The 22,344-nt window shown below is 37.4% G+C and overlaps 1 protein-coding gene across 7 annotated transcripts in view; it reads right to left on the minus strand.

Annotated features, from left to right (window-relative positions):
• Positions 1–22,344, minus strand: part of OSBPL9 (oxysterol binding protein like 9) — a 183,447-nt gene that overhangs the window by 35,013 nt on the left and 126,090 nt on the right. For all 7 annotated transcript variants that reach the window (XM_032429168.1, XM_032429160.1, XM_032429151.1 and 4 more), the window contains 4 exons: positions 20,069–20,164; positions 19,070–19,117; positions 9,979–10,008; positions 9,073–9,123 (listed from right to left, as the gene is read on the minus strand). In XM_032429168.1, coding sequence (XP_032285059.1) covers positions 9,073–9,123; positions 9,979–10,008; positions 19,070–19,117; positions 20,069–20,164 — 225 coding nt within the window. The remainder of the gene's footprint in view (positions 1–9,072; positions 9,124–9,978; positions 10,009–19,069; positions 19,118–20,068; positions 20,165–22,344) is intronic.

The raw sequence follows: 22,344 nt of genomic DNA on the forward strand, positions 1-22,344 counted from the left end.
AATCCACCTATTTGTATTATGTTTAAAGTTCTAGCTCCATACTATCAGGAAGTTTTAAAGTTTTAACAGAAACCAATATTTGGTCTTGGTTTTAAACATAATGGCCGGGGTGCCTGGGTGGCTCAGTCGTTAAGCGTCTGCCTTCGGCTCAGGTCATGATCCCAGGGTCCTGGAATCGAGCCCTGCATCGGGCTCCCTGCTCCGCGAGAAGGCTGCTTCTCCCTCTCCCACTCCCCCTGCTTGTGTTCCCTCTCTTGCTGTGTCTCTCTCTGTCAAATAAAATCTTAAAAAAACAAAAACAAAAACATAATGGCCAAGTTGTATCTCATTTATATCTATAAATTTTTCTTTAACCACTGAGTTTACTCAGAAATCTACACATTGAAGGGTCAACCAAGAGCAACTGAAGATTTGGGAATATATATATATTTTTAAGTGCAGGTACAGAAAAGCATTAACATAGCAGGCCTATCTGCCTGCAAAGTTGGCCTTTGGCTAATGACTAGGAACTTGAATTTTGGGAGGGTCCCCACCACTCTATCTGATAAGAGTGGCTCACTGTGCCTAAACCGTTTAATAATATGGTTTATGCTAACAACCAGCTTTCCTTCTGGGAGTCTGGAATCTTGATAAGTGCTAGCTAGAGAGTGCTTATATGACAAGGCCCCAACAAAAACTGAGGGTGTTGAGTCTTCAATGAGCTTCCCCGGTAGACAAAATTTTACTTTTTTTTTTTTTTAAGATTTTATTTATTTATTTGAGGCAGAGAGAGGGAGGGAGAGAGCACAAGGCGGGGAGAAGTGGCAGAGGGAGAGGGCTAAGCAGACTCCCCCATGAGCAGAGAACCTATGTGGGGCTTGATCCCAGGACTCTTAGATCATGACCCGAGCAGAAGGCAGAGGCTTAACCAACTGAGCCACCCAGGTGCCCCCAAATTTCACATATGTTGTCACAATTTGTTGCTGGAGGAAGTAAGCACATTCTATGTGAGTCTACTGGGAGAAGACACTTGGAAGTTTGTGCTGGTTTCCTCTGGATTTTGCCCCATGTGCCTTTTCCCTTTGCTGATTTTGCTTTGGATCCTTTGCTCTAATAAAGTGTAGCTATGAATATGACTATACACTGGGTCCTTGAGAATAACTGCATTTTGTTAACTGTGTAATTCATGATGGGGTTTCCCCCTATTTGCAAAATTAACTATATATTTAGAACATCCAAAGTTTCAGTTAATTCTTAATAGAGACAGTTGAAAATAAATTGAGAAAGTTTCTTGTGCAGATGACATTTTAACTTAATTCTGGCCTTCCCCTATTAATTTCTAAATATTAAATTGATTTTTCCAAAGGATTCCTTGGAAAGAAATATTACATAACATGTGATAGATTAAATTTTCCAGAAATGACCCCAAAAAGAGGCAGTGTTCATGTCCCTTACCCTAGAACCTAGGTGGGCCTTTGTGATGGTCTCTACCAGTAAGTATAGCAGAAGTGACTATATGTGATTTCTACGACTAGGTCATGGAAATGTCACAAACTTACACTGTTTTCTAGGAACCCAACCACCATACTGTGAGAAAATCCAAGCAGCTGTAAAGAGGACTATATGAAGAATTTAGGCCCTCAGTCCAACTTTCCAGGCATGTGAGTGAGCCACCTTGAAAGTAGATCCTCTAGCCCTGCATCAAGTCATTACTGGTGACATTTCATGAAACAGAAACAAGTCATGAGGTCTACCCAAACTGCATATTTGTGAGCAAAATTTAAATGATTGTTGCTATTTTAAGACCCTCAGTTTAGACTGGTTTGTTATGCAGTGAATGATTACTGATATACCACATTATATATGTATATTATCTAAGAAAGCAACCACTTTTAATTCTGGTATAATTTAAAATAAATTTCAGTATCTGACAAACTTTCCCCCCAAAATGTTCTCAATTAATAATGTATGCTACCTACAAAGTATTTTAAATCAGGGTTCATTATTTTTGTTACTGTTGTGGTCTTTTTTTTTTTTTTTTTAAGATTTTATTTATTTGTCAGAGAGAGAGACAGAACACAAGCAGGGGGAGAGGCAGGCAGAGGGAGAAGCAGGCTCCCCGCCGAGCAAGGAGCCCGATGTGGGACTCGATCCCAGGACCCTGGGATCATGATCCTGGGATCATGACCTGAGCCAAAGGCAGCCGCTTAACCGACTGAGCCACCCAGGCGTCCCGACTGTTGTGGTCTTTTAAGGCAGAGTCAAATCATAGACTATTAAATGCCTTCCTATCAATCCATTCCCATCACGTACTTTAGGGATTTTGTTCTACTACCTAAAAAGGCTACATTCATCCCTTCCCCGCTCCCACTTCCATCTTTCTTTTTAAAAATTGTTCTGTTTTTGTTTTGTAAGTATACCATAAGTGGCCTTTAATCAACGTCAGTTAAAGCTAAATCTCAAGTGTTACTGAACTAGAGATTTGATTGAGTGCAATATGAATTATTTTAATGAAACAAAGAAAAGGTCTAATGCTACTTCCCACTTAAATTATACTGTATTTTTATGTGGTTATAAATCCCTCATTCCTTAATACAAAGGCTAGTCTCTTCTCAGAACATACCAGCATGACTGAGATCTATAAATCTGAAAATGAACAAAAACATCAGCACAACATAATTTGGGAAGACTTCTGGCCAGAACTACAGACTCTAATATTTTTAAAACCATGCCTACTAAGAAAATACATGAAATATATCCTCATCTTTCTTTTTTTTTTTTTTTTTAAAGATTTTATTTATTTATTTGACAGAGAGAGGCACAGCGAGAGAGGGAACACAAGCAGGGGGAGTGGGAGAGGGAGAAGCAGGCTTCCCGCCAAGCAGGGAGCCCGATGTGGGGCTCGATCCCAGGACCCTGAGATCATGACCTGAGCCGAAGGCAGACGCTTAACGACTAAGCCACCCAGGCACCCCTATCCTCATCTTTCTAATAAGGCAATGCAGTCCAGCAAAAGCTCCCTAATTATGGACCAATACACTTACTAATTATATGCAACAAAAAATAAACATGCTAATTCAAGTCTGATGAGATTCAACAAATGAGGCTGGGACGACTGGATAGCCACATGCAGAAAAATAAATTTAGACCCCTACCTCACACCACAAAGATGAATGCAAATATGAGCTAAAACTTCAAACTCAAAACACAGGAATAAATCTTTGTGATCTAGGATTAGGCAATGACTTCTCAGATAAGCCACCAAAGGCACAAACAATAGATTTATCTGATAAACAGGATTTCATCAAAAATAAAAATATGCATGTTTCTCAGGATGCTATCAAGAAAGTGAAAAGACAACCTACAAACTTGAAGAAAAATATGCAGATCATGTCTGATAAGGATTTGTATTTAGAACCTACAACTCAACAAGATTAAAAAGAACCCAACTAAAAAATGAGCAAAGATTTGAATAGACATTTCTCCGAAGATATATGAATGGCTAATAAGCATGTGAAAAGATACTCAACATTACTATTCCTTAGGGAAATGCAAATGAAAACCACAAGATATCAAGAGAATAGCTACAACCAAAAAGATAATCAGAAGCGTGATCTCATCATATTCACAAGTTCTGTGGATTATTTATTTATTAACTGAAGTATAGTTGACAATGTTACATTAGTTTCAGGTATACAACACAGTGATTCGACAAGTCTATACATTATGCTATGCTTACCATAAGTGCAACTACCATTTGTCACCATACTATTACAATACCATTGAGTACATTCCCTGTACTGTACCTTTCATCCTCATGACTTACTCATTCCATAACCAGAAGCCTATACCTCCCACTCCCCTTCACCCATTTTGCCCACTCCCCTCATTTCCCCTCCTCTCTGGCAACCACCAGCTGTTCTCTCCATTTATGGGTCTGTTTCTGTTTTTGTTTGTTCATTTGTTTTGTTTTTCAGATTCCACATAAGTGAAATCATATGATATTTATAGCTGACCGTAAGATAGAAACATTATTCAGGTGGATCTGATCTAATCTCATGAGCCATTAAAAGTAGAGAGCTTTCCCTGCCTGGTGGCAGAAGAGAAGGTCAGAAATGTGAACCATGAGAAGGATATGATGTGCCACTGCTGGCTTTGCAGATAGAGGGAGTCTGTGCAAGGACCAGAGAGAGGCGTTTAGTTGCTGACACCAAGTTTTAGCCAACAACTAGCAAGGAAATGGGGACCTTGGTCTTACAACAAGGATCTGAATTCTGCTAACAACCTGAATAAGCCTGGAAGTGGATTCTTTCCCAGAGCCTCCAGATAGTTCAACCTGTCTAGAACCTTAATTTGGGCTCTGTGATATCCTTAAGCATAGAACCCAGCCCAGTCACTTTAAGAGTCTGATCTATAGAACTGTGAGCTTATAAAGGAGTGCTGTTGTAAGCCACTAAAAAAAAAAAAAGAAAAAGGAGAATCACAAATATTGGTAAGGATGTGGAGAAAATGGAATTGTAACACACTGTGAGAATGTAAAATGGTGTAGTTGCTTTGAAAAGTAGTTTAGCAATTTCTAAAAAAGACACAGAGTTACTGTATGACCCTGTTAATGCCACTTCCATGCATAAGTTAAAAGAAATGGAAATATACCTCCACACAAAACCATTATAATGTACACATTCATTGCGGCATTATTCATAATAGCCAAAAAAAAAAAAAAAAACGGAAACAACCCAAATGTTCATCAACTGATGAATAAACAAAATGTGGGATATCCATTCAATAGACTATTCTTCAGAAATGAAAAGGAATTAAGTCCTGATACATGCTACAATATGAATGAGCCTTAAAAACATTATGCTAAGTGAAAGAAGCCAGTCACAAAAGACCACATACTGTGGGATCTTAATTACATGAAATGTCCAGAATAGGCAAATCTAGAAACAGATCAGTGGATGCCAGGGATTGGAGGAAGAACAGGGGCAAGGGTAGCAAGGGAAAGAGGAACAGGGAATGACTGCTTAATAGGTACAATATTTCTTCTTGTGGTGATAAAAATGTACTATAATTTGATTATAGTGATGATTGTACAACTTTGTAAATATACCAAAAACCACTGAAATGTACACTTTAAATGAGTGAATTTTATGATATGTAAATTAATATCAGTGAACCTGTTTTCTTAAAAGTCTAATGAAGAATTTAAAAATACTTATGAAAACAAAAACTCTTATGAAGGAAAATGTTCTGGGGAGAGAACGTGCGATCCAAAGACAACTTAAATATACAATCTACTTTGAAAGGATAACCTAGACCTGTACTGTCCAGTTTGGGAGCTACTAGTCACATGTGGCTATTAAGCACTTGAAATGTGGCTGGTTCAAAGTAAAAAATATACCCAAGATACTGAAAACTTAGTACAAAAAAAAAAAGACAATGAAGTTTCTCATTAATGAATTTTTACATTGCTTATGTTGAAATGATTTTGGATATACTGGGTTAAATAAAATACATTATTAATTTCACTTGCTTATCTGAGTTGTGGCATATAGGTCTTATCACCTAATCTTGATAAGGAACTAGTCAAGTCCTCAGATGTAGGGGCCTCCCAGATTATTTCTGCTCTATTCCATCTCCCCCACCTTCCTCTGCAGTTTCTCATGAAACGCCAACTGTCTCTATCTATGGTACAAAGAATGAAGTCTTCTGAACTAACAGAACTTACCTGAAAATCCCACTAACCAAGTGATGCCCAAACTTTGCTGCATATTACAACCACCTGGGAGTTTAAAAAAAATCCCAAAGCCCAGGTGACAACCCACAGCAATTACCACACAATGTCTGGGAGTGGGAGCCAGGCATAAGACTTGTTAAAGATCCTCAGGTGATTCCAGTGAGTAGCAAAGTTTGGGAACCAATGCATTAATCATTTAGACAGGAGGGGAACTTCTGGTAGTGAGAATTAAAGAATCAAAACTGGAAGGGGTTTAAAATCCTACCTACAGCATGCTGCCTCTAAGAAGCTAATACTAAATTACTCCAAACTACAAAGGTATCAAATTAGCTATCTTCTTATATCCCTTTGGGGTCTCAGGCGGCAATCTCTCAAAGTAGCTGATTTCAGTATTTTATTAACCTGTCAATGAAGAATAATCCTCCAAAATGACTAATAATTTATATTCCCATTAGTATTAGATAGAAGTTCTGCCATGTTTACCAACAGCAGAACAGAGAGGTGGCTAAATAAAAAAAATCATACATAAAGTGGAAACACTAAACTATGCAACCATTAAAAGTTATGTATTAGAAACATCCATTCAAAATTTACAATTATCAGGCCCCTACCATGTGGCAGGCAACTGTTCTAGGCACTGAGGATACAGTGGTGTTATAGAGCGAATATTTGTGTGTCTCCACCCACCACCGCCAAATTCAGAAGAAGCCCTAACCCCCAGGATGGCTATATTTGGAGATGGGACCTCTAATGAAGTAAATTATGGTTTAATAAGGTCCTAAAGATGGAGCCCTGACCTAGTAAGTGTCCTTATATCAGAGCTCTCCTCACCTTCTCTCTCCCTACTCTCCCTCTGTCCCTTCCATCTCCTCCTCCCCCCTCCCTCCCTCTCTTCTCTCTCTCTGTTTGTGCACATACCAATGAAAGGCCACATGAGGACATACTGAGAAGGTGGCTGTCTACAAGTTAAAAAGGGTCCTCACAGAAAACCAAATTGGCAGGAACCTTGATCTTGAATTTCTAGCTTCCAAAACTGCGAGAAAATAAATTTCTTTTGTTTACGCCACCCAGTCTGTGGTGGCTTGTTAGGGCAGCCCAAGCAGACTAATACAATGGCAAATAAGACAAAATCCTTAAGGAGATTATAAATCAGGTGGTAGAGAGACAATAAACAAGGTATCATGTAATTCTGGCTAGTGATGCAAGGCCATGAAGAAAAAAACACAAATGAGAGATTAGAGATTATTTTAGATAGAGTGGTCAGGAAGGTCTCTTCAAAGAGATTTCATGTGGGCAGAAATCTGAATAAAGTGAGGGGTGAGTCCTAGAAATCTGGGATAAGTTCCTTCTAGGCAGCGGGGAAAGCAAATACAAATCCCTGAAGCAGAAAAAGTCTGGCCTGTCTGTGAAAAAGAAAACAAGCCAATATTGTTGGAGTAGTGTGATCAAGTGAGGGTAGATGAGGTGAGAGAGTAGTGATGGTTCAAGTGATGTAAATTATTGTAAATAGTTTAGACTGCATTCCAAGGGAGATGGGAAACCATTTAGTGGGATTTGAGCAGGCGAGTGAAATGGTCTGATTTACATTTAAAGATACACACAGAGTTCATATAGAGTACATATATAATTTAAGGGATAGTATTTGAACATAAAAGCCTTAATAAAACTTCCTTCTGGAAAAAATTAAAAAGCCAAACTCCATTTACTTCATCTATGTTACCTGTTCTGAAGGACCCTGAAATGTAAGTCTATCAAGCTGGGCTAAGAAACAGAGAGGTAGGAGGTATAGACTAAATAGCAGAAACTTCTAGGGGCGCTTGGCTGTCTCAGTCAGTGGAGCGCGTGGCTCTTGATATCAGGGTTGTGAGTTCGAGCCCCCATGATGAGTGTAGAGATTACTTCAAAAATAAAAAAAATCTTAAAAAAAAAATAGTAGAAACTTCTAAAAAGGAGTATTAATAATTTGAATTCTAACTCATTCCAAAGGTAGAACACCAAAAATACTCTTGATGGGTAGCTAAAAGGTGAGCTACTGAAAGAGGCTTGTTGCCTTGTTTTACAACTATCTAAAGTCTTAAATGACTTGTAGAGGTTATCCAAACCAGTCTAAACACTATCAGCTCTTCTACTTCCTCAATCTTCCAGAGAAGGCAGTGTGAATCCCTAAAATACCTACCTATTCACATTGAGCAAGGTGTAGTTTACTGGTTACACTGTAGAGGCTTTTGGGTAACAGTAGGTGACCCAACCACCCATAAAATTTCTCAGTCAAGAAAAACAAAAACCTTACCATCTCTTTTACGCCTCCAACCCTATCCTCCCTTTAGAATATATTCTGATCCACAAAAGTAGATGAAAATTTAGACACACACACACAGGAAATCAGGCATAGTGGTAAAACAAACAAACAAAACACCCAGAAAGTGAACACAGCCCTTAAGTTCTGACACTTTAATATACTGAATCTAACCTCAAAAGAAAATGACACTGCCCTCCTTTAACTTATATGCCGAATATCCTTCCCATCTAAGCACAAACAGACTGTCCTATATAATTGTGTCATTAACAATACTAGGTAAAAAGTGACCATTATCAGGCAAACAAATACATGCAACTGAATAAGTAAAATAGGCCAGTAATTAAAAATCCATGCAAACATCACTCCCAATAGTGGCTACTGAATTGCCTGTCTACCCTCTTCTAGCCACTGGCTAGAAATACAGAGGTACAGTCAGTAGAAATAATGGGGGGACATTTTTTTTAATTCTTCTTTTCAAACACTAAAATGCTTATTTCTCAAAATACCAAGCAATCAAATCGACATTTAAGTTGAATACACCAAAATTTTTCAGAAAAGCAGGCACAATAACCATGAAATTTTTACCGCACCACAGTAATTCAAAATACATATTATTGCATGAATAAGAATAGCAATTTAAAGTAGCGGTTCACTAATGTAGTGTAGTAACAATACTCCTTATTATGGATGAGAAAAAGAACTCTTGCTAAAATTTAATTCCTTTTCTCCTAAGAAAAACTTTTCTGTGAAAGGTTTTGCAAAATATGTCCTTGCTCTAAGCAGTGATAATGGATAAGAAGGAAGGAAGGGGTGAGTCATTCAAACAATACTCCCCTCTTTCCCAGTCACCGTATCAGAAATTACCTTATCAAAAACAGGCACACGCTGCTAAGGTTAATATCTTAATACAATAGTTGTTCAATAGTACCAGGAACCTCACAATACAACTTATTGGATGAAGGTACATATTTCACAACCAAGTTTCCTGGCTATTAAAGAGAAATGCCATTATAATTTTTACATCTCATTAAATGAAAGTAAAGTAAAATTTACTTACTTTAGCAATCTGCAGCAACACAATGCAGTGTTTAATTGATTCTACCATGCTCTATAAAAACAGAACACTGATTTTAGGATCTTGCACCAAATAAAATGGTCATATGACATTAAAGCTTAAAATATAAAAAATAAAAAAATAAATAAAAATCAGTTCAGATGCACAGGATTTAAGTCTATACTACACAAGAAATACCCTCTCTGGATTCCAGTGGGTTCTAATATACTGACAGTGTTAGATGAAGTTATCATAAGCAATTCTACCATTAAAGAATGCCAAAAAATTATTAATTTGTACTCAATAACATTCTAAATGGTTTTTCAACACTTGAAACAGAAAAAAATGTGAGTTTGATTAATTTCCAAATTCTTAGATCAATAGCAGACAATCCCAGTGTAAATTTCTAAAATATCTATTCAAGACTTTTAAGGAATTATGAAGAGTAAAGAATCCTATCACAATACGGTGAACCCTGAATACTACTACTTTGCCTGTTTTTAAAACTGCTCTTGTAAAAATACAAATCTTATTAGTAGCCTATTATATAACGTGAGAAGGCCAGTACATCAGAAAATGTGAATCACAATATATTTTAATTATAAAAAAGAGAATATACATTGTGCATGGATGATACCTTTTATCCAAGGATCTTAAAACAGATAAGATCAGAAACAGGTAAAATGGTCCACGAAGTGAATTTTAATTAGAAGGATTATTCAAGTCCCTTTATATCCTTTAGAAAATAATAAAATTCTTAAACACCCTTGTAAAAATTTATAAAAATTAAAATCTCAACTGCTCTTATTAATAGAGCAATTTATTAATTTAAGCAACAGCTTAAAATAGAAATAATATTTTAAAGCACTTTCTAATGTAAAGCCAGAGTTTACCAAACACGTAACTTACATTTGTTGTCTCTTTGAGAGTTTCAATTTTCTGTGAAAAATGATAAGTTTAAACAAATAATCAGAAGCACAAAGAAGTATCATTGCTGTTTTTTACTAGTCATTTAAAGAATTTTACCAAAATGTACTCTTTACTCTAAGTGAGGGCAGGCAACTGGGAAGGGAGTACTTTGTTATACTTCTTAAAACTTATAAAAAATTCATTTTACGGATTATGTCCTCAAATAAGATTCATATGATTCAAGATTTCTAAGAATAACACAAAACATTATTATTCCTTATATGAAAAAAGTTGTGTCTTTTTTATAGACTATGTGATTTTTTAATTTTTTATTAAAAATTTTTTTATTAACATATAATGTATTATTTGTTTCAGGGGTACAGGTTTGTGATTCATCAGTCTTACACAATTCACAGCACTCATCATAGCACATACCCTCCCCAATGTCCATCACCTACACACCCCATTCCTCCCACTGCCCTCCACTTCAGCAACCCTCAGTTTGTTTCCTGAGATTAAGAGTCTCTTATGGTTTGTCTCCCTCTCTGGTTTCGTCTTGTTTCATTTTCCCCTCCCTTCTCCTATGATCCTCTGTCTTGTTTCTCAAATTTCTCATATCAGTAAGATCATAGGAGACTTGTCTTTCTGACTTATTTTGCTTAGAATAATACCCTCTAGTTCCATCCACGTTGTCGCAAATGGCAAGATTTCATTTTTTTTGAGAGCTGCATAATATTTCACTGTGTGTGTGTGTGTGTGTGTGTAATTTCTGATACGGTGACTGGGAAAGAGGGGAGTATTGTTTGAATGACTCACCCCTTCCTTCCTTCTTATCCATTATCACTGCTTAGAGCAAGGACATATTTTGCAAAACCTTTCACAGAAAAGTTTTTCTTAGGAGAAAAGGAATTAAATTTTAGCAAGAGTTCTTTTTCTCATCCATAATAAGGAGTATAGAAGAAGATACACCACATCTTCTTTATCCATTCAGCTGTTGATGGACATCTAGGTTCTTTCCATAGTTTGGCTATTGTGGACATTGCTGCTATAAACATTGGGGTGCACGTGCCCCTTCGGATCATTACATTTGTATCTTTGGGGTAAATACCGAGTGGTGCAATTGCTGGGTCGTAGGGTAGCTCTATTTTCAACTTTTTGAGGAACCTCCATACTGTTTTCCAGAGTGGCTACACCAGCTTGCATTCCCACCAACAATGTAGGAGGGTTCCCCTTTCTCCGCATCCTCGCCAACTTCTGTCATTTCCTGGCTTGTTAATTTTAGCCATTCTGACTGCTGTGAGGTGGTATCTCATTGAAGTTTTGATTTGGATTTCCCTGATGCCAAGGGATGTTGAGCATTTCTTCATGTGTCTGTTGGCCATTTGGATGTCTCCTTTGCAGAAATGTCTGTTCATGTCTTCTGCCCATTTCTTGATGGGATTCTTTGTTCTTTGGGTGTTGAGTTTGATAAGTTCTTTATAGATTTTGGATACTAGCCCTTTATCTGATATGTCATTTGCAAATATCTTCTCCCATTCCGTAGGTTGTCTTTTGGATTTGTTGACTGTTTCCTTTGCTGTGCAAAAGCTTTTTATCTTGATGAAATCCCAATAGTTCATTTTTGCCTTTGTTCCCCTTGCCTTTGGAGGTGTGTCTTGAAAGAAGTTGCTATGGCCGATGTTGAAGAGGTTACTTCCTATATTCTCCTCTAGGATTTTGATGGATTCCTGTCTCACATTTAGGTCTTTCATCCATTTTGAGTCTATTGTGTATGGTGTAAGAAAATGGTAGAGTTTCACTCTTCTGCATGTGGTTGTCCAGTTTTCCCAACACCATTTGTTGAGGAGACTTTATTTTTTCCATTGGATATTCTTTCCTGCTTTGTTGAAGATTAGTTGGCGATAGAGCTGAGGGCCCATTTCTGGGCTCTCTATTCTGTTCCACTGATCTATGTGTCTGTTTTTGTGCCAGTACCATACTGTCTTGATGATTACAGCTTTGTAATAGAGCTTGAAGTCCGGAACTGTGATGCCACCAGCTTTGGTTTTCTTTTTCAACATTCCTCTGGCTATTCAGGGTCTTTTCTGGTTCCATACAAATTATAGGATTATTTGTTCCAGCTCTGTGAAAAAAGTTGATGGTATTTTGATAGGGATTGCACTGAATGTGCAGATTGCTCTAGGTAGCTTAGACATTTTAACAATATTTGTTCTTCCAATCCACAAGCATGGAACATTTTTCCATTTCTTTGTGTCTTCCTCAATTTCTTTCATGAGTGTTCTATGGTTTTCTGAGGACAGATCCTTTGCCTCTTTGGTCAGGTTTATTCTTAGGTATGTTATGGTTTTGGGTGCAATTATAAATGGGATCGACTCCTTAATTTCTCTTTCTTCTGTCTCATTGTTACTGTATAGAAATGCAACTGATTTCTGTGCATTGATTTTATATCCGGCCATGTTGCTGGATTCCTGTGTATGAGTTCTAGCAATCTTTGGCTGGAGTCTTTTTGGTTTTCCACAGAGTATCATATCATATGCAAAGAGTGAAAGTTTGTCTTCTTCTTTGCCAATTCAGATGCCTTTTATTTCTTTTTGTTGTCTGATTGCTGAGGCTAGGACTTCTCATACTATGTTGAATAGCTGTGGTGATAGTGAACATCCCTCCCATGTTCCTGATCTTAGGGGAAAAGCTCTCCGTTTTTCCCCACTGAGAATGATACTCACTGTGGGTTTTTCATAGATGGCTTTTATGATATTGAGGTATGTACCCTCTGTCCCTACACTCTGAAGAGTTTTAATCAAGAAAGGATGCTGCACTTTGTCAAATGCTTTTTCTGCATCTATTGAGAGGATCATATGGTTCTTGTTCTTACTTTTATTAATGTATTGTATCACACTGACTGATTTGCGGATGTTGAACCAGCCTTGCAGCCCAGGAATAAATCCCACTTGGTTGTGGTGAATAATCCTTTTAATGTACTGTTGGATCCTGTTGGCTAGCATTTTGGTGAGAATTTTTGCATCCATGTTCATCAGGGATATTGGTCTGTAATTCTCCTTTTTGATGGGGTCTTTATCTGATGTTGGGATCAAGGTAATACTGGCCTCATAACATGAGTTTGGAAGTTTTCCTTCCATTTCTATTTTTTAGAACAGTTTCAGAAGAATAGGTATTAATTTTTCTTTAAATGTTTGGTAGAGTTCCCCTGGGAAGCCATCTGGCCCCGGGCTCTTGTTTGTTGGGAGATTTTTGATGACTGCTTCAATTTCCTTACGGGTATGAGTCTGTTCAGGTTTTGTATTTCTTCCTGGTTCAGTTTTGGTAGTTGATACATCTCTAGGAATGCATCCATTTCTTCCAGATTATCTAATTTGGTGGCATATAGTTGCTCATAGTATGTTCTTATAATTGTATTTCTTTGGTGTTGGTTGTGATCTCTCCTCTTTCATTCATGATTCTATTTATTTGGGTCATTTCTCTTTTCTTTTTGATAAGTCTGGCCAGAGGTTTATCAATCTTATTAATTCTTTCAAAGAACCAGCTCCTAGTTTCGTTGATCTGTTCTACTGTTCTTTTAGTTTCTATTTCATTGATTTCTGCTCTGATCTTTATTATTTCGCTTCTCCTGCTGGGTTTAGGCCTTATTTGCTGTTCTTTCTCCAGCTCCTTTAGGTGGAGGGTTAGGCTGTGTATTTGAGACCTTTCTTGTTTCTTGAGAAAGGCTTGTATTGCTATATACTTTCCTCTTAGGACCGCCTTTGCTGCATCCCAAAGATTTTGAACAGTTGTGTTTTCATTTTCATTTGTTTCCATGAATTTTTAAAATTCTTCTCTAATTTCCTGGTTGACCCATTCATTCTTTAGTAGGATGCTCTTTAGCCTCCATGTATTTGAGTTCTTTCCGACTTTTCCCTTGTGATTGAGTTCTAGTTTCAAAGCATTGTGGTCCGAAAATATGCAGGGAATGATCCCAATCTTTTGGTACCAGTTAAGACTTGATTTGTGACCCAGGATGTGATCTATTCTGGAGAATGTTCCATGGGCACTAGAGAAGAATGTGTATTCTGTTGCTTTGGGATGGAATGTTCTGAATATCTGTGAAGTCCGTTTGGTCCAGTGTGTCATTTAAAATCTTTATTTCCTTGTTGATCTTTTGTTTAGATGATCTGTCCATTTCAGCGAGGGGGATGTTAAAGTCTCCTGCTATTATTGTATTATTGTCGATGTGTTTCTTTTTGTTATTAATTGGCTTATATAAGTGGCTGCTCCCATGTTACGGGCATAGATATTTACAATTGTTAGATCTTCTTGTTGGACAGACCCTTTAAGTATGATGTAGTGTCCTTCCTCATCTCTTATTATAGTCTTTGGTTTAAAATCTAATTTGTCTGATATAAGGATTGCCACCTCAGCTTTCTTTTGATGTCCATTAGCATGGTAAATGGTTTTCCACCCCCTCACTTTAAATCTGGAGGTGTCTTTGGGTCTAAGATGAGTGTCTTGAAGACAGCCTATCGATGGGTCGTTTTTTTATCCAATCTGATACCCTGTGTCTTCTGATTGGGGGATTTAGTCCATTTACATTCAGGGTAACTACTGAAAGATATGAATTTAGTGCCACTGTATTACCTGTAAGGTGACTGTTACTGTATATCGTCTCTGTTCCTTTCTGGTCTATGTTACTTTTAGACTTTCTCTTTGCTTAGAGGACCCCTTCCAGTATTTCTTGTAGGGCTGGTTTGGTGTTCACAAATTCTTTTAGTTTTTGTTCGTCCTGGAAGCTTTTTATCTCTCCTTCTATTTTCAATGACAGCCTAGCTGGATATAGTATTCTTGGCTGCATATTTATCATTTAGTGCTCTGAATATATCATGCCAGTTCTTTCTGGCCTGCCAGGTCTCTGTGGGTAAGTCTGCTGCCAATCTAATGTTTCTACCATTGTAGGTTACAGACCTCTTGTTCAGAGCTGCTTTCAGGATTTTCTCTTTGTCTCTGAGGCTTGGGAGTTTTACTATTAGATGTTGGGGTGTTGACCTATTTTTACTGATTTTGAGGGGGGTTCTCTGTGCCTCCTGGATTTTGATGCCTGTTTCCTTCCCCAAATTAGGGAAGTTCTCTGGTATAATTTGCTCCAATATACCTTCTGCCTCTCTCTCTTTCTTCTTCTTCTGGGATCCCAATTATCCTAATGTTGTTTCGCTTTATTGTATTACTTATCTCTTGAATTCTCCCCCGTGATCCAGTAGTTGTTTCTCTCTCTTTTTCTCAGCTTTATTCTCCATCATTTGGTCTTCTATATCACTGATTTTCTCTTCTGCCTCATTTATCCTAGCAGTTACAGCCTCCATTTTTGGTTGCACCTCATTAATAGCCTTTCTGATTTCGACTTGGGTTAGATTTTAGTCCTTTTATTTCTCCAGAAAGGGATTCTCTAGTATCTTCTATGCTTTTTTTAAGCCCAGTTAGTATCTTTATAATCGTCATTCTGAACTCTAGTCCCAACATCTTACTAATGTCTCTGTTGATCAGGTCCCTGGCAGTCGGTACTGCCTTGTTCTTTTTTTTTGAGGTGAGTTTTTCCATCTTGTCATTTTGTCCAGAGGAGAACAGATGAATGAGAGAACAAAATGCTAAAAGGGTAACAATGACCCCAGAAAAATATACACTAAACAAATCAGAAGAAACCCGAAACTGGGGGGAAAATAAAGAGGGAAAACAAAAAAGAATATGAGAGGGCTGGTGAGTAGAACAGAGCCACACACTAGATTTTGGGTGTATTTTGGTCTGTCAGAAGAAACTGCCTCCCAAAATTTAATAGAAAGAAAAACATATATATATATATATATACACAAAAATAAGGGTAAATACGATGAAGGGAAGGAACATGACTGTAAAGATGAAAATTAAAAAAGATTTTATAAGGGGCGCCTGAGTGGCTCAGTCGGTTAAGCGTCTGCCTTCAGCTCAGGTCATGATCCCAGGGCCCTGGGATCAAGCCCCGCATCAGGCTCACTGCTCAGCGGAGAGCCTGCTTCTCCCTCTCCCTCTGCCTGCCACTCTATCTGTGCTCTCTATCTCTCTGTCAAATAAAATCTTTAAAAAAAAAATAAGATTTTAAAAAAGCAATTGATAAGAAGTTGGTTGAAAAAAGAATGAAAAAAATTTAAAAAAAAAATGTGATCAGGCGCGAGACTAGGACGTCATGCACTAGATTTAGGGTACATTTTAGTCTGTTAGAAGACACTGCATCCCAAAATTTTAAAGAGAGAACAACTTATATATACACAAAAAATAAGGTTAAATACAATGAAGGGATAGAATATGACTATAAAAATGAAAGTTAAAAAAGATTTTAAAACAGGAATTGATAAGATACTGGTTGAAAAAGACGAAAAATTCAACTAAAAAAATAGAAAAAGAAAAAATAAAGAAAATTAAAAAAATTTAAAGCTGAAAGACTAAAAAATCATGGGAAAAAAGCCATGAATTCTATGTGCTGTATTCCTCTAGCGCTGGTTTTGCAGTTCTCGTTAATCGGTAAACTTGCTCTTGGCTGGATGTTCTTGCTGATCTTCTGCGGAGGGGCTGCTGCAGTGATTCTCAAATGTCTTTGTCTGAGGTGGAACTGCACCGCCCTTGCCAGAGGCCAGGCTAAGTAATCTACTCGGGTTTGCTCTCAGTAGCTTTTGTTCTCTGAAAGCTTTCTGTACAGCTTCCGGATGACGAGAGTGAAAATGGTGGCCTCCCAATCTCTGGTCCTGGAGGAGCCGAGAGCTCGGGTCCCCACTCCTCAGTAAGCTCTCATAGAAAAGCAATCACTCCTGTCTGCCTGGTCTCCAGCCGCACTCTGGGCTCACCTGGCCGGTGACCGAGCATTTCTATCTCTGGCACATGACCCCGTTTGGAGTCTCCCCGGGGGAGGAAGGGGAGTCTCCCTGGATCTGCTGCTTGTTGGGTCCCTGTTCAAAGAGCAATGGCCCGACTGTGCCGTGGATCACAGGTTATGGCAACCCCGAGATGAGAGCCCACTCCTTGGCTCCATTTTTGCAGCTGGCTTCCCTGCTCCAATACCTGGGAGCTCTGTCACACTCAGGCACCCCCGGTCTTTTGTGACCCCACAGTCCTGAGACCACACTGTCCCAGCGAGGGTTCCACTCCCCGCTTAGCCACTGGAGCAACGTCCCTCCGCAGAGCAGACTTCTAAAAGTTCCGATTTTGTGCTCCACTGCTCTATCACTTGCCGGTAGCCGGCTGATGGAGGCTCCCTCTCTATCTTCTCGCCTCGGATTCACTTCTCTGCACATCCTACCTTCCAGAAAGTGGTCACTTTTCTGTTCATAGAATTGCTGCTATTCTTTTCTTCAATCTCCTGTTGAGTTTGAGTTTGTAGGTGTTCTGAATGGTTTGATAACTATCTAGCTGAATTCCTGGGACCAGACAAAATTTAGGTCTCCTACTCCTCTGCCATCTTGCTCCTAGACTATGTGATTTTAAAACACTTGTTCTGCATAGGGATCCAAAGGGGCATGTGCACCCCAATGCTTATAGCAGCAATGTCCACAATAGCCAAAATAGGGGAAGAGCCCAGATGTCCATTAATAGATGAATGGATAAAGAAGTGGTACATATATACAGTGGAATTATTACTCAGCCCTATCAAAAAGAATGAAATCTTGCCATTTGCAATGACGTGGATGGAGCTATAGTGTATTATGCTAAGCAAAATAAGTCAGAGAAAAGACAAGTATCTTATAATTTCACTCATATGTGGAATTTAAGAAACAAAACTGATGAACATAAGGGAAGGGATGGAAAAATAAAATAAGATGGAAACAGAGAAGGAGACAAACCATAAGAGACTTTTAACTATAGGAAACAAACTGTGGGTTGCTGGAGGAGAGATGGGTAACTGGGTGATGGGCATTAAGGAGGGCACTTGATGTAATGAGCATTGGGTGTTATATGCAATATGTTAAATATATGTGTATATAAATATATATATATGTTAAATTCTACCTCAGAAACTAATGATGCACTTATGCTAATTAAATTGAATTTAAATAAATAACACTTGTTTTAGAATCACCTTAAACTTTGCCTAGTTGTTTAAAAATGACATGGGACCAAATTCCAAAACTAAGAATGGAAGGGGAGTTAAACATGAATTACTATAGGTACTATTACCAAGTGTAAAGAGTCAAATGCAAAGCTATGGTCAAAAGAAATGCAAAAAAAGAAATGATACTGCATCAGGAAATCTAATCAAGGAGGAAATATTTTAACTGGAAAAAAGAAAACTATTCAAACTACAAAGTAGTTATCAGAAATTCAAGGGGGGGGGGGCAGTAGCGGAACTATAATTAAAGCAACACTCAGGGGCACCTGGCTGGCTCAGTCAGTAGAGCATGCAACTCTTGATCTCAGGGTTATGAGCTCGAGCCCCAAGTTGGGTATAGAGATGGCTTAAAAATAAAATCTTAAAAAAAAAAAAAAAGTGCAACACTAGTTTTGTTTCCTCATCTGTGGCTTCTTGTTTAATTCAGCAAATTCTTGCCAATTGGTTTATTAATATCTGAAGTGACCACGTATCAATTTAATAAAATAACTTTCTATCTTCAACATTAAAAACCTCAAGAAAGAACTTACTCCTAGGAAGGTGGTACTTACAAAAAAGGAGTATTAAAAATTTTGTACATTACCCTTTTGTTTGTGAAACCGTAACAGAAATTCACCAGAAAACTCCCCCATGAATTCTATATGGCAGTATTATCATAAACAGTCAGTAGTACTATTATAGTAGCCAAAACACTGAAGTCCTTCTGTTATATTTTCTCTAAAGAGTCTTGGTTTTGGGGCACCTGGGTGGCTCAGTCGTTAAGCATCTGCCTTCAGCTCAGGTCATGGTCCCAGGGTCCTGGGATCGAGCCCCGCCTCGGGCTCCCTGCTCCACGGGAGGCCTGCTTCTCCCTCTCCCACTCCCCCTGCTTGTGTTCCCTCTCTCGCTGTGTCTCTGTCAAATAAATAAAATCTTTAAAAAAAAGGCTCTTGGTTTTAAAATGGTTTAAGGCAAAATAATGACAATGGAACTTACCTTTCTCTGTTCATCATCTTTGCAGTTTTGAAGTTTGTCATCAAAAAGCTACAGGATTAAAAAGAAAATGATTATAGTATCAAGCCATTTTGCTATATTGTATATATTTACTAAACACAGAAAAGCAAACTTTAGTTCTTAAATAAATTTCTTCCAGGGATGATTTATATGTATTTTTAAGATAACATGTATTTTTTCAAGGGACTGTATTAAGTCCAATTCTACTGAATTATTTTAAACAGTCAAGATCAATTACTCTGGTAAAATTACAAGCAAAAGAAAACAGATGACTTTTAAGAACTTAAAATATCAATTGAAACCTAAGTTTTTTCTGCTTTGTCATCCACGTTTATTAATACTCCATTTGCTGCTTCCCAGGACTTTTGCTTTTAAGTAATTTTAAAGTAGGAATTGAAGGAGACAATTTCAGTAATGATAAATGAAGTAGAGAAAACACCTCTCCCAACGCCCCCCTCCCCAAAATGGAAAAAATCAAGGCCTCAGAAATTGAACCACATTAAAATTTATCAGTTTCTCAGAATTTTAAAACAGAATATGAATCTAATCTTATTTTCTTTTAATTATGTCTAGATATTACTTTTTTTTTTAAAAAAAGATTTTATTTATTTGACAGAGAGAGCGAGAGAGCACAAGCAGGAGGGAACAGTAGAGGGAGACGGAGAAGCAGGCTCCCTGCCAAGCAGGAAGACCGATGCGGGGCTGGACCAAAGGCAGATGCTTAACCATGTGAGCCACCCAGGCACCCCTAGATATTTACTTTTTTAATGACCAAAAATGTACATTATATATACACACTATCAGTATAATCAAAGGCAAAGATCTCTGAGTAAGTCACCCAGATCTTTTAATAAGTCAGCTTTAAAAATTGCTGAAGAACCATTTAAGGGTTGCAAATTAACATCAGCTAAGTTTTTACACTCAAAATCAAGCTTGGTAACATTTACTAACTTATACCAATTCAGTAAACGAATGCTGTACCTTTAATTGTTCTATCAAGATTTGTAGGTAAGCATCAGCCTCTGTAAGTTTCTTATCGAAGTCTTGGACACTAGGAACAAATCCTGAATCCAAACCCTAGAGAAAAAGAAAATTTGTAATAAATCTACCAATACCCAGGCAATATTTAACAGTACAGAAAATACTTCATCCTTCATACATGACATTTCAATTTTAAAGTAAAAATAGTACTTTTATATAAATAATAGGCGTATTAAAACTATCTAAATTCTTCAAGAATAGTGATATATCAATCTCCCTCATGAACTTCTAGCTCTGTTCCCTTATCAAACATGCACTGCTGCTTAAATCAGGATTGACCTTGCTCTTCAATCACTTCCTTCTCTCCCCCACAATGACTCCCCGTGACCTCCAGAGCAACAGTAATTTAGCTGAAGGGCCTAGATTACAATCTAGATTACTTCCTATTTTACCCCCACTTTTTGTTTGATTCCTCCAGTCCTTTAATCTTAATTTCATACTGTTTAGTCCTCCTCCCATTCCCTAACCCACCCCATTACCTCTGATGCTTTCTCCTCCTCCCTTTATTAAAAGAAGTAAGAACCTCAAAATTCTCACCTCTTCTAAGAGGGCCCTCTCTTTAAGTGAAAGTGACAACACTTGTCTTAATCAAGTTCGCTACTCACATTCACCTTTGGCATGAACACTAACTACACTCTGGACATGGTGTAAATATTTATTTATTTAGAGGGTCCACTTATTTCTAGTTTAACAATCCAGCATTTTCATGTCCTACTTTTTGTACACTAAAAATTTTAAACTTCAATAGAATGGGATTCCTATGTTTTAACTTTACTCAAAAGAAACTTGACTTCTTAATCATATCTGAAAAACACATCAATCCTGGGTGTAAAAGACAAAAAGTTGGAGACTGAACAAGACTACCAGCTTGCCATATTTGCACGCCCAAATGTCATGCAGTTAAACAGGGAAATAAAGTAAGGCTCATGAACCACTAACATCACAATCCCAACCCAACCACAAAATTCTGTACTGAATGGGTAAAATACAGTAGTTCAACATACCATACCTGATCTTCACTTGTTGGCCAAAACATGCTGATCATTTTCACATTCCCCATTTTAGTAAATGGAGGCCAGAGTTCATTGTATGTTACACCAATACCTCATCTTTGCACAATACTTTATTATTAATAAAGCACTTTTACAGCCACTATCTCAAACACCAGATTGAGACCATATAGTATTATGGAAAACAACAATGGGTTGACAAGCCTGGTTTCTAATTGCAGCTCAGCCACTAACAAGATACTGTGTCTAAGCTGCTGTTTTCTTACCTGCCAAATATAGTCATCCTCCTCATACTATTATTAATATGGCAGCTAGTACCTCTACTAAAGACCACAATTACTAACACTATCAATTACTACTATTATTATTCATTGTTGCTCTTGCCAAACTTAAATTCAAATTCTGAATCAGAACAGAAAAAAAAAAAAAAAACCCACCCTAAGTTATATTAGACCATGGGAAAATCAACTTATCTTGTAATGCATTTTCCTTTTCAAATTCAAAAGCAATAAAACGGCCTGCTTTTTTTTCACATACATGTAAAGAAACTACTTGAAATGAGTATTGAAAAATCCCTTCCCAATGAGATGTCATGATAAAAACAAAGTTGAAGAAAAATCATTAACAATATATGTAATAAAACTGTGGTTAAACATCTTCATTTTTAAAGCTAACCCAAAAAAACTTTCTATTAAGAACATTTACTACATAGAGTGTGATAATAAAAGATGTGGAAAAGGAAGAATAAATCCATTACATTTTGGAGATACTATAGTACTGTATTACAAAAGAAGGGAGTGATTTCCTTCCATGTTACTGTACCACAGAAAAAAATGAGAACAGCTTGGCTTAGTTTTTGTTTTGTTTCACATAGCAATATAACATAGTTATTAATAATTCAACTATAAGATCCAGTTAAAACCCATAAAATATTGTGCTTGCTAAATATCAAAAAGTTCAATGCCATATTAATAAATGAATAAGAGGTGAAGCATCTAAATAACAAAAAGTGATTTTTAAGAATTTTCCCTTTTGAATGCACTTAGAACTACCGCTGTAAAAATCTAACATATCCTTTTGAACAAATCTTTGATTAAAAATCCTCCAGTAAATAAATGGAAACAGATTTAAATTACCGAGATCTAAAACCCATCTAAATTGATGCTTAAAAAACAACCCTTTGATGTTGCTATAATCCTAGAACCT

Source organism: Phoca vitulina, unplaced genomic scaffold (genome assembly GCF_004348235.1).
Source record: "Phoca vitulina isolate PV1807 unplaced genomic scaffold, GSC_HSeal_1.0 scaffold2, whole genome shotgun sequence".
In the NCBI taxonomy this organism is placed as follows: domain Eukaryota; kingdom Metazoa; phylum Chordata; class Mammalia; order Carnivora; family Phocidae; genus Phoca; species Phoca vitulina.